The sequence below is a fragment of the Lissotriton helveticus genome, chromosome 7 (genome assembly GCF_964261635.1).
Source record: "Lissotriton helveticus chromosome 7, aLisHel1.1, whole genome shotgun sequence".
NCBI lineage: Eukaryota > Metazoa > Chordata > Amphibia > Caudata > Salamandridae > Lissotriton > Lissotriton helveticus.
In genome coordinates this window covers 151,458,416-151,470,459 of record NC_136068.1, presented here as the reverse complement: position 1 = coordinate 151,470,459, position 12,044 = coordinate 151,458,416, and the positions used below count along the sequence as shown (strand labels likewise).

At 46.4% G+C, this 12,044-nt stretch overlaps 1 protein-coding gene across 2 annotated transcripts in view; it reads left to right on the top strand.

Annotated features, from left to right (window-relative positions):
- EDN3 (endothelin 3) overlaps positions 1–12,044 on the top strand; it is a 430,092-nt gene that overhangs the window by 338,805 nt on the left and 79,243 nt on the right. For both annotated transcript variants that reach the window (XM_078651828.1, XM_078651827.1), the window contains exon 3: positions 1,953–2,123. In XM_078651828.1, coding sequence (XP_078507954.1) covers positions 1,953–2,123 — 171 coding nt within the window. The remainder of the gene's footprint in view (positions 1–1,952; positions 2,124–12,044) is intronic.

Below are 12,044 nucleotides of genomic sequence, written 5' to 3'. Positions count from 1 at the left end.
TGTGGCACACCTGAGTTTTTCACAGGTCTTTAAAGACCATTAGCATATTTACATGCCTTTGTAAACTGGTTACAGAGGCTTAATGTTTTTTATGGTTCCAGTACCCCCTGGGCCACCACTCTGCCTATGCCTTACATTTGTATTTTCACACTTACTGCTGTAGTGTGAGAATGCATTTAATGAAAAGGAATATAAAGTTGGGTTGCCAAAAGAAAAATGCCTGCTCTTGACACTAAATAGAGTTATAAATAAAAAAAGTATGTATTAATTAGTTATGTGACTTTTCTGTCTTTATTCTCCTTAATTTTCAGTCATGGATCATTGAGGCAGCCCTAGAACACAATTAAAAGTGCTTTCTATTTATATTTGCTGTTCTAAGTATTCACAGATAAGTGCTAAAATACAGCTTTAGGTGACTGCTTATTTCTGGGCCATCACAATAATGAGCTGGTAACCCTAATCATAAGACTGGAAGTTTGTTGCAGGATCAGCACATTATTTATTTCGTCCACCCTCAATCCCTGATTAATGCCATTATAGCAATAGTTTAACTTATATCTGAAACTCTACACTGTTGCATTGCTCTCCGTGCAGTCACATGGGCACTCTTGTCACCCACACAGTGCAGAAGGTTAAAGTACCTGGTACACAGAAGATGTACCATTCACATCACAGATCTGAGTGTGAGTAAACTATGAGTATTTTGTCAGATAGGTGCTATAGAGAGATGAGGGGTATTGTTGGTGAGTGGTAGTGAGGGAATTCATGGAGAAGGTGGAAAGACTGTTGCACCGTGTGCGACCAGTGCTAGGGCCAGCCCTGGCTGGGAGTGTTAAACCCCCCCGAAGTTCGGGTCTAGTGGATCCCCTCCTTCTGCCTATTATTATTTACATTTGTAGTGCGCTACTGTTACCAAAAGGTGTCCTGGGGCTAATAACCATCTGCCTGCAATGTGAGAGAGGGATCCGGGATTGGGAGAGGAGAGAAGAGATGGATGGAAGGAAGAGGTGAGACGAAAGGGGCATGGGTAAACAGCTTAACTATGTACAAGACCGCCAGGGTTTGAAGGGACACTTGCTGCTCCCGGCCATAGCCAGGTGAGCTTCTAATGTGGCAGCGCGTATTCCTGCGGAGTGGGAGGCCCTTCACAAAGGTTGACTAGACATCTTTCTGATGTTAATTGCTGTATTTTGGTTATAAACAGGTACTGATGGGGTGAAATCTTTCCTCAGTGTTACTGTGTTTAAAAAAATTCAAAATAATAAAGCAATGCTATCCCAAAATACACAGCATCACAGAACATTATTTACATTTTCTACTCACACCATTTAGTTAAGCCTGTCGCATAATTTGGTCCTCACCTGCCTCATAATTCCAGTAGCCCTGCTAAGAGGTTTAGAAATTTCTGTCAGGAGGGGGTCCTTACGCCTGTAAATTTTGACAGGGGGGTCTCGGCATCCAAAAGTTTGAAGACCACTGCCATAAGCTATATTAAAGTGCAGTAGGTCAGTAACAAGTAAGTCAAGACAGAGTCAAAACAGATTATCACTGTTGCCAATTTCTTTGGGGTCATTTTTGAAACAAATGTATACATTGATGGTCAGGCTCCTCACCTGTGGTTTATGAAATTAACTAAGAAGCTCTCCAGCTCTGGAGCTAACTCAAGTGTACATACAGTAAGTGAACCACAACCCAGCCTAAAGGGACTGATGCTTTTCTTCCAAGGTACACACAAGCTGCGCAGATAATTGAACTATACAGCGTCTATCAAGATATTTTGACTGCCCATTGTATTTTTTTCACAGGGCCTGTAAAAGATCAGTATAGCAAATGAAGATTTTTTTTAATACCTAAATCCAAAGAAGAGTGTGCTAGGTGATTAAGGCACCAGCAGTGCATTCTAAGGCCTGCAATCTGTCTCCAGCCCTGATCCGTTGCCTTTGCTTCCACAGGCGAACAGTGCCATATGGGCTGTCCAGCTACAGGGGCAGCTACAGAGGCAAGCGATCCATTGAGAAGGACCAGAGTCCCTCGCCGTCCTGGCATCCACCAAGGTGCTCCTGTTCAGACAGAGATGATAAACAGTGCACGAGGTTCTGCTCAAGTGCCCGAGACAGCAGAAGGTAAGACCTTCCATTCTCAATGATTATCATTGCATTTGTTTTTTTTATGAAGTCATTTTTTTCCCATTTCCAAAATAACAGTACAGTAGTAGCTATTGCGAATGTGGCGTAATATCCATTAGTTGTACATCTTGTCATGGAGTAGAGTAACATCTGAATATATGCCACAACAAACATTGGTAAGCAGGATATCATTATTATAGATTGATAGGTAGGGCTAGATCTGAGTCCATGCATGATAGTCGATGGGCTGTATCTATAGTAGGGCGATCGCTCAAGTTCAGCCCTGTGCTGTAATTGGTTCTATATGCCAGCCAATGATTTAAACTAGAGAACTGGGGAAATATAACTGGGGGTACACCGTGTCATATGCCTAGTCACCTGAAGAGGGTCGCCTAGCTTCCACTTTCTGGCTAGGTCTTGGGTCGCGCCTGCGCGGGTGGGGGAACACCTGGAACATCATAGAAAGAATGTGGCGTTCCCCATACGGCTCCGGTCCCCAGTCTGGCCCACTTAGCGCCTCTTCCACAGAGGGACCTTCCAGAGACCACGGGGCGTGGTTGTGTAGCGGGGGAGCGGATTGCCTGGGACCTTGGCTCATCTGAGATTTCTTGCGCAAAGGAGTGAAGTAAAATAGCCCACAACATGGATATAGGGTGTTTGTGAGTCCCCTTAGCTACCTTGGACCGAAGTACCTCCTCCTCTGCTGCGCCCCATTTTTTGACTGCTCCCACCCATGCCGCTAATGTGGGTCCCCTGGTGCCTTCCAGTGCATTGCTATGCATCTTTTAGCTAGGGCCTGGGACGCGAAGCGCATTTCCACTTCCCTGTTCTTGTGCCGTTTACTTTGCGCACAGGCCTCCCATGTATGAATATCTTGGAGCCCGTGACTGTGAGAAGGGTAGCATGGATCATGACCCAGTAAGTGTGTAGTGTTGGGCAGTCCCAAAACATGTGTTGAAAGGAGGCACTAGGTTCCGGGCATCAGGGGCATGTGAAAGACCCATCTTGGTAGTATCGCTGGAGCTTCTCGGGGGCAAGGTATGCGCGATGCAGTATGTGCAGTTGTATGTTTTTGAAGCGGTAATTGTGAAAAACTTTTTTAGGGAACCCCAGGGCTCGGGCCCATTCTTTGTCATGGAGCGGTCTGTGGAATTCAGTTTCCCATTTTTCCCAAAGGGGCGCCAGGGTAAGTGGGTTGAGGACTCGTAGTGCTTTGTATATCCAGGTCACAAGATGTTGTCGTCCCGGGCCCATCTGTAGCAGTGTATGAATCACAGAGTGTGTGGGAGGTTCAATGTCTATCGTGTGCCATACCCTGCAGCAGTCTTCAAGGAGCTGCTGATGCAGGAGGAATTGCCCTCTAGGGAGTTCCATCTCTGCCGCCAATTCCTCCAATGTCTGCAGTTGCCCATTGAGATAGAGTGAGCCTACCTCCGTCAGTGCATGGTCCGTCCATGTTCTGTATAGTGTGCCCGACCTCTAGGGAATCCCACCAGCGGCAGGGCAGGAGAGTACATGGGCGCCGTGTGATTCAGGCGATGCACACAAGTCAAACCAGCGCGCCACTGGAGAGGCTTGTTCAGGAGCGGCGCCGCTTCTGGCAACAGCATGCGTCATATGGTCAGTGTCTGGATCCATCCGGTGACTGTAGTCAACTCCCCCACAGCCTGACCCGCTGTCCAACGAGATACCCATTTCAGCTGGGCAGCGAGGAAATACGCCTCAAAGGAGGGGGCACCTAGTCCTCCTTGATCCCGAGGCTGCTTCCGTTTAGCAAGGGCAATCCATCGACGCCCTGAACCCCAGATAAGGGTCCCGAGAAGTGTGTCTAGCTACCGGAAAAAGGAGCCCGGGGGACTACTGGGAGATTGGCAAAGTAGTGTAGTAACCTCAGGACAAGTATCATCTTGGCAACTGCGATTTTGCCTGTATTATCTATGCATTGTTATGATATATTACATTGAACCTGACAACAGATCAGAATCAAAAGGAACAAATGATGGACAGAATGCGAAACAATGCAAACAGTCAACCTCAGTCACAAAGATCTGGGTTTAATCCATTGTTCTTTTGATTACCATGCCACCCCAGTTTGGACCCAGCCATATGCAGATCAGTCTTGACCCTGTTCCAAATGGGAACAGTCCAGCCTGAACTGCCAAGCCAGGTCCTCTCTAGACTGAAAACAAGAATCCTGTTACTGGTTTCGGGTCATCACCCCTCATCAGCCAGGCTAGCTTGAATCCAGTAGGGCAGTGAGCACGGGACCCACGTCTGGGCATACCCTTCCCACTTAGGGCGACAAAAGCAAAAGGAACAAATGATGGATGGAATACTGAACAAACAAACATTCATCCCCAGCCACGAAGATCTGGGTTTAATCTATCGTTCTTTTGCTCACCACGCCACCCCAATTGTTCCTTTTGCACAGATCAGAATCGCAACATCCATTCAGTATGCCCATTTCTGTGTTCTACTTCATGCAAGGCTTTTCAGTTTCATTTATTGGTTTTTATTTCCTTCACCTTTACTGGAAGGTTATTTCGTGCATTGACTTTCTATTCCATGAAAAAATATTCTAACAACGTTACATTTACGTTTCCCCCCTTAGCCCGGTTTCATGACGTTTAGTTTTATGGGCACTGCTCCACTAATCAGTGCATACTTTTGTACTGTTTATATCCGTAAGTGGCGCGTGAAAAACGGCAATGGTGTGTCATCACGCTTGTGGGTTTACGCGTCATGACCCTACAGCAGCCCAGCTTGATGATGCAAACCTGCCAATCTTGGAGAGGTAGACAAAATAATTCATTTTAATATTGTTGGAAGCGCATTTTGTAAACAGGGCAGCCGAGTAGCAAACTACAGCTGCTGGGCTCTCCAAAAATGACATAGCAGCAGAGCATGGACTGGGGGACTTGGGGGGGGGGGGGGGGGGGGGGTAGAACAACTAGGAGTTAGAGGCAGATCAGCAACAGAAGAGCTTGAGGCAGGGGAGGAAAATTATTTTTAAAAAACCAATGAGGGGTGAGGAAAGCAAAGGACAAATCAGGTGGGTTTGGTGCCTGAGGATTGGGCAACACACAGTGAGTGGGGAGCCTGGGCATTTGAGGGTTGAAACAGCACACGAGATAGAGCAAGAAAATAGAGGCACGCCTATAGACTGCTGAAAGAAAAAGAATAGTTGGCTCCATGAATCTGGCAGGGGGAGGGAGGGTACAAGTCATCCAATCAAAAGGGGAACTTCTCTTGCCCTTGTTGCTGCCGGAAAAGTACGCTGCCCACAAATCTTCTGCTGACCCCCTGCCCTCAGCGCGGACCCGCCTGCCTGTCTCCCGCTGCCCGGCTGCTCTTTTTCCACCTAGAGCGGGGCCGCCGAGAGGAGACCGGCGAGGGGCGGACTACATTGCCCAGAGGCCCTTGCGGTGATCCGCGTCACCTGGGAGCGTCAGGAGGCGCTTAAAAACGACATCAGACCCATTGAGAGGGGGAACTTCTCTTGCCCTTGTTGCTGCCGGAAACGTACGCTGCCCACAAATCTTCTGCTGACCCCCTGCCCTCAGCGCGGACCCGTCCGCCTGTCTCCCGCTGCCCGGCTGCTCTTTTTCCACCTAGAGCGGGGCCGCCGAGAGGAGACCGGCGAGGGGCGGACTACATTGCCCTGAGGCCCTTGCGGTGATCCGCATCACCTGGGAGCGTCAGGAGGCGCTTAAAAACGACATCAGACCCATTGAGAGGGGGAACTTCTCTTGCCCTTGTTGCTGCCGGAAACGTACGCTGCCCACGAATCTTCTGCTGACCCCCTGCCCTCGCGCGGACCCGCCCGCCTGTCTCCCGCTACCCGGCTGCTCTTTTTCCACCTAGAGCGGGGCCGCCGAGAGGAGACCGGCGAGGGGCGGACTACATTGCCCAGAGGCCCTTGCGGTGATCCGCGTCACCTGGGAGCGTCAGGAGGCGCTTAAAAACGACATCAGACCCGTCTCGCGGGACGCCGGGCGAAGCCCGGGCCAAGGGCGGGCCCGTTTAAGCCCGTTCAAGACCGGGTAAGACTGGACTGGGCCACCCCACTAACCTTTTTGTTCCCTGAGACTTTACATTTTGTTGTAATTATTCATTGTATGTACTTAATTTACGTTTGCCTATAGAGTTCTTGTTTTTTGATTCTTAAATTTCAGATACACCTATTTAATTTTATTATTTATTTTATATAGTTTTGTTATTTATATTATAACATATCATGAGCACAAGGGGAAGTAGGAGTAAAACAGCCCAGTGGTTAGCCCAGGTTACAGGACCCATTGACCAATTTATTACGAGGGCTAATGAGGCGATTGATCAGGGCATCATTCTTCTAGAAAGAAGAGTTTCACAAGATCTTGCCACAGCGCGCAGGTCCTCAATGGGCCTATTGGCATCAGCTAAAACTCCAACACAGTCAGGAGTAATGGGTCCACTTCAAGCTGGAGGTTCCTGCAGATATTCACACCATCCCTAATAACGTAGATTTATCTGCAACACAACTATCATTAGAATCAGAAATAAGGGATGATTTAGAGAAAACCCCCGTTTTGATAATGAGTCCAACCCAAATTGTACCCCCAACCCAACTAGAACCCTTGAAAAACCAGGAAATGGGGAGGAGGGAGGGAGCTATCCCGAAACAAAATATTGCTAAGAAGAGGAGTAAATATAATCAGCAGCCAGTTAAAGCTCCTGTAAAGAATCAAAGATCCCATACCCCCCCCTAAACAAAATGGCTTAAATTTTACAAATACATCTATTGTCAACCTCTCTTCAACATCGCTTAACTTAGATGTTACAGATGGGGGGGGGGCGTGAGTAATATAAGTGAATCAAATAAGCAGCTATTAGCCAGCATTGGGGAGCTCATCAAGACTCACTTACTCCCAATGGAGCGAACATTAATGAATATCGAAAAACAAATAGCTAAGCTGTCCATTCACTTAAATAATTTGACCAATCAAAATACACTAGGAGTTACCAACTTAGCTGGAAATAAAGGCACTACTGCACAGAAACATCTAGGGCTACCACAACCAAAAAATCCTAAAACTATCCCTAACCCTCAAGAAAAACCAAAAGTAGCCCAGGTAACCACACAGATAAATCCTGATACGCCTAGAGGTTCCACTCAGGTAGACAAACAAAAGCTAATACCACCTAAAACTCCAGGACTACAATTGGAGGGAGACAAAAAAAGGGGAGGGAATTGCAGGCGTCCCATCAACCTCCCCCCAGAGGCAAGTCCCTTCACTGTGATCCTAACAGGAGTTCCAGAACTATCCGAAAACATGAGAGAATCCACATGGTCTTTAACAAACAAAGTGCAGCAATGGCTTAGTATAAATAGACCCCCTCCCTCCCAACTGTAATACTAGATTCTCAATGGTGCAGAGGGGTCCCTGGATCGGTGAAACAAAGAAAAAAATACAGGGAGATTGCATCATCATAAACTTTGACGACCCTGGCACGGTCAAATATATTTGCTCATGGTCAATATTGGAGAAAAGGGGAGGTATTGACGCTAATCGTCTATCCTTCTTTTATCCTCCAATATACACCTACAACCAAGAACCCCCGTATCATTGGAATCAATGCTCTGAATGGAACTGGAGTCAAGAAGAACCCCGGAATAGGAGAAGGGATTGGGAGGCCTGGTCTTGGAACCCAAGAAGAGAGCAAACCTATAAGGAAGGATGGAGGGGCATACCAACTAGTAATCGATTTTCATCTTTAGAAATGGTAGAATGACCATCATCAGTCCAAAAATCGAGCGAGACAGAAGCCCGGAATTCCAGGATTTCTATAGCCCATAGGGAATCCCACATCCAAAAAAGTGAAAAGATCAGCCACCTACCCAACAACAATCTAGGGAAAAATAACAACGATCTGCATACTGACCAAGTATCTCCTAGCCCACTTCTATTTACAACATATGATGTACCTGAGGGATTAAGTAATAAGGGAGACGAGGAATCCCCTCTGGAAGGTACTCGAGACAAGCCATTAGCGCAGAGAGACATAGTAGGAAAAAACAGGAGTTTAACCGAGCCAAGAGTGGGACCAAATCTAAAGGACAGAAGTCAAATGGGGCAAAACAAAAATTACAGGGAGAATCTATCCCTCGTAACATGGAACATCGTGGGTCTTTCCAAAAAAGTCACTGATCCAACCTTCTTGAACTTTGTAAATAGCTTTGATTTAATATCTCCCCAGGAATGTTGGGACCTGGAGCCTACTAACTTAGATGGCTTCAGTACCAATTTTACTCCAGCAATTCAGACCAGCATGGGCAGGAACTCAGGCGGTCTTTGTTTGTATGCCTCAAACAGGGCAAACATAACCCTAGAAAGTCTAGATATACCCAAAGATAACTATAAGAATAAAGATAAAAAAAAAAAATTGGTCATTCATTACAGGTATTTTTAGTGAAGGGGAAAGGGGCTCCCATCTTTCTCCTGATTAATCTATATAACAACATAGCGAGGGATGACCATATAGCATTTGTAGATGAATTATCAAATGCTTTGAAGCGGGGAATGGGAAGTGATAAAGCGGAAAGATGTGCCATAGTGATGGGCGATTTTAATTGTCACCTATGCCCTTATAGTGGATTGGGCGTCTGTGATATAAGAAGCTTTAATGGTGAACTCACTACCCACTTTGAACATACACATTTCGGTAACCTAATGAACAAATTAATACATGAATGGGACTTAGGCTTTTTTAACTAGCTAACGGAGCCAATGATTGACTTTCAACCCACCTTCCACGGAAGGGGGTCACACTCCATAATAGATTTCGTGCTGATGTCAAATAGTCACTATCGGAGTGCCGTGGACTTCAAAAAGGAGGACATCGTCATGAGTGATCAATACCCAATTAGTGTGAAACTCGACATCGGCCCTAGTACTAGCCAGACGCCGGATGTAACAGAAATCTTACATTGTCACTCAATTTCCCTGGCACGCATTAATGGTTATTCTATAAAATGGTCCAAGGTAAACACAAATACTTTCTTGAAAAATCTGATCATGGAGGATCTTGATCAATTTGTGACTTGCCTTGAAGACCCTCCAAATCCATGTGCAGTAAAAACCGCTTTTGGAAAAATAGCAATCACAATTAAGAAAAAACTTACCAGGAAACAAAAAGATGCCAGGGATAAGTGTATAGGCTGGTTTAATTCTGAATGCTCAAAAGCACACAATATCCTTAAAGACACATTAAAAAGAGTACCAAAAAACCAAGCAGATATCAGAACAGCACGCTTGGTGTATAAACAGTCAATCAAGAAAAGAAAAAGGGAACTCAAAGACACCGCCTGGGAGGCGTTATTAAAAGCCAGTATCTTAAAGGATAACCCGGCTTTCTGGAGGGAAGTGAACGCACCTTTTTAGGGCTCTGCTGAACGCGCGGAAGCGCGTCTCCGCCGAGAACTTTTTGTGGCCGTGTCTCCTTTCAAGGAGACATTCCTGGCCGCTCGCATCGCCTTGGAGGCGATTCGAAACGAGCACGCGAACGCGCTCGCTGCATTCACAGGGCTCGGCTGAACGCGCGGAAGGAACGGGGACTGCAATGCTTGTCATTATTGTTATTAAGAGTTCGATACTAAGAGGAGGCAGAAGCAGACGGCCATTACTCCTTCACAGGGCGCGGCTTTGTTTTAAAAGGGACAGAATGACAATGCAGTATATTCTGTTTTGACAAAGATTATTGATTGAAGCCCCCACACAATAGTGCAAGGCTACTTAAAAGTCACCTGGAGAAAAATGAGTTTACACTCGAGCAGAGCAGGCTTTTCTGTCATGAAGGCATAACGATGTGTTTGCTCTTCCCTGCACTGCGTGGTCTGTATATTTTACAAACACCACAACAGAGATAGATAGAAGCGCCGGCATGCTGGGGAAATTTGTTATTTCGGAAATGGGAGAGGGAAAGTGCTTTGTGTCTGAGATTCCCATGCCGATAGAGAGGCTAAGTATTAAAGCGGCGCAGGGATGCCTCGCCGTGCCCCAGGGGGCTCTCGTTCTGAAAGGAGTGCAGACTGGAGTCTGGGGAGGGTGACAGCAAACAACGACCACAAGACATTTACAGCAGGTCTGTCAGAGAAAGGTCGCAGGGTTTTGGATTCACAATGTTTTCAGTCACAGCCGAGCACTTGGTGAAGCCACTTTCACCCGACAGGGGGCGCTAAAGACCGCTCAAGTCGTGCAGTCCATTTGTGCTACTAACACAAGAACAGGGGGAACTAAAATGTTTATGTTCCTGATGCTAATCACAGGAGGATAGAGAGTATGCCATGCAGCACAGGCACACATATTTGCTATAGCATCATTGCTCCATTTCCCGCCAATTTGCTGTTGGGTATACTTTTAGACACTACGGCAGATGGGACTTCTTTTTATTGCACCAACTCCTCCGTTATTAGTGTTTAACAATGTCTTCCAGTAAGGTGGTCGCCTCCACCATCGTAGTGAGTGCAGAGCAGTGAGTGCAGAGTAGTGAGTGCAGAGTAGTGAGTAGTGAGTGCAGAGTAGTGAGTAGTGAGTGCAGAGTAGTGAGTAGTGAGTGCAGAGTAGTGAGTAGTGAGTGCAGAGTAGTGAGTGCAGAGTAGTGAGTGCAGAGTAGTGAGTAGTGAGTGCAGAGTAGTGAGTGCAGAGTAGTGAGTAGTGAGTGCAGAGTAGTGAGTGCAGAGTAGTGAGTGCAGAGTAGTGAGTGCAGAGTAGTGAGTAGTGAGTGCAGAGTAGTGAGTAGTGAGTGCAGAGTAGTGAGTGCAGAGTAGTGAGTGCAGAGTAGTGAGTAGTGAGTGCAGAGTAGTGAGTGCAGAGTGCAGAGTAGTGAGTGCAGAGTAGTGAGTGCAGAGTAGTGAGTGCAGAGTAGTGAGTGCAGAGTGCAGAGTAGTGAGTGCAGAGTAGTGAGTGCAGAGTAGTGAGTGCAGAGTAGTGAGTGCAGAGTAGTGAGTGCAGAGTAGTGAGTGCAGAGTGCAGAGTAGTGAGTGCAGAGTGCAGAGTAGTGAGTGCAGAGTAGTGAGTGCAGAGTAGTGAGTGCAGAGTAGTGAGTGCAGAGTAGTGAGTGCAGAGTAGTGAGTGCAGAGTAGTGAGTGCAGAGTAGTGAGTGCAGAGTAGTGAGTGCAGAGTAGTGAGTGCAGAGTAGTGAGTGCAGAGTAGTGAGTGCACATCATCAGAGCTGTATGAATAATAACTGTATCAGCCCCGTGCGTGAGGTGCATCATCCACATTGCTCAGGTTACCCAAATTCCTGCACTCTCTACCACACTGCTTTCAAGAACAGCATACTCTTGCACACACACTCACTGCTCACCAATTCAAAGTTTGCTAAACATTTTATGCAACGCATTGTCATACACAATGCCAATAACTCAAACTTTAATGCTGCGAGCCCTATTGCATTGTAAATGCTTGTTTTAAGGAGAGGTCGACAGACCTCCTAGAAATTGCCATTACAGAGGATGTTTGGATCAACCATTTTACAGAGCTATATAAAATAGATGAGACGGTTGAACCACATAACCTCGATCCTTGGACGCTACAAGAGAAAGACCCACAGAGACTTATGGCAGATACATTCCCGCTACACATTCATTTTACACTCCCAGAAATAGAACAGGCCATAGCGGAAAGTGCAAATTCTAAAGCTCCTGGGCCTGATGGAATCCCAATTGACATATTTAAAGATAATATGTCTTTATGGGTCCCCTTCTTACAAATGTTCTTAATTCTTACACAGTAGCTGGTTTTCCTACAACATGGCAAGAAGCCATTATAATTCCAATTTTTAAAAGAGGAGATAGAATGGACCCAAAATTTTACAGGCCAATTTCTCTGCTTGACTCAATGATGAAGGTGGCTGGAAGAGTATTGCTGAACCAATTAC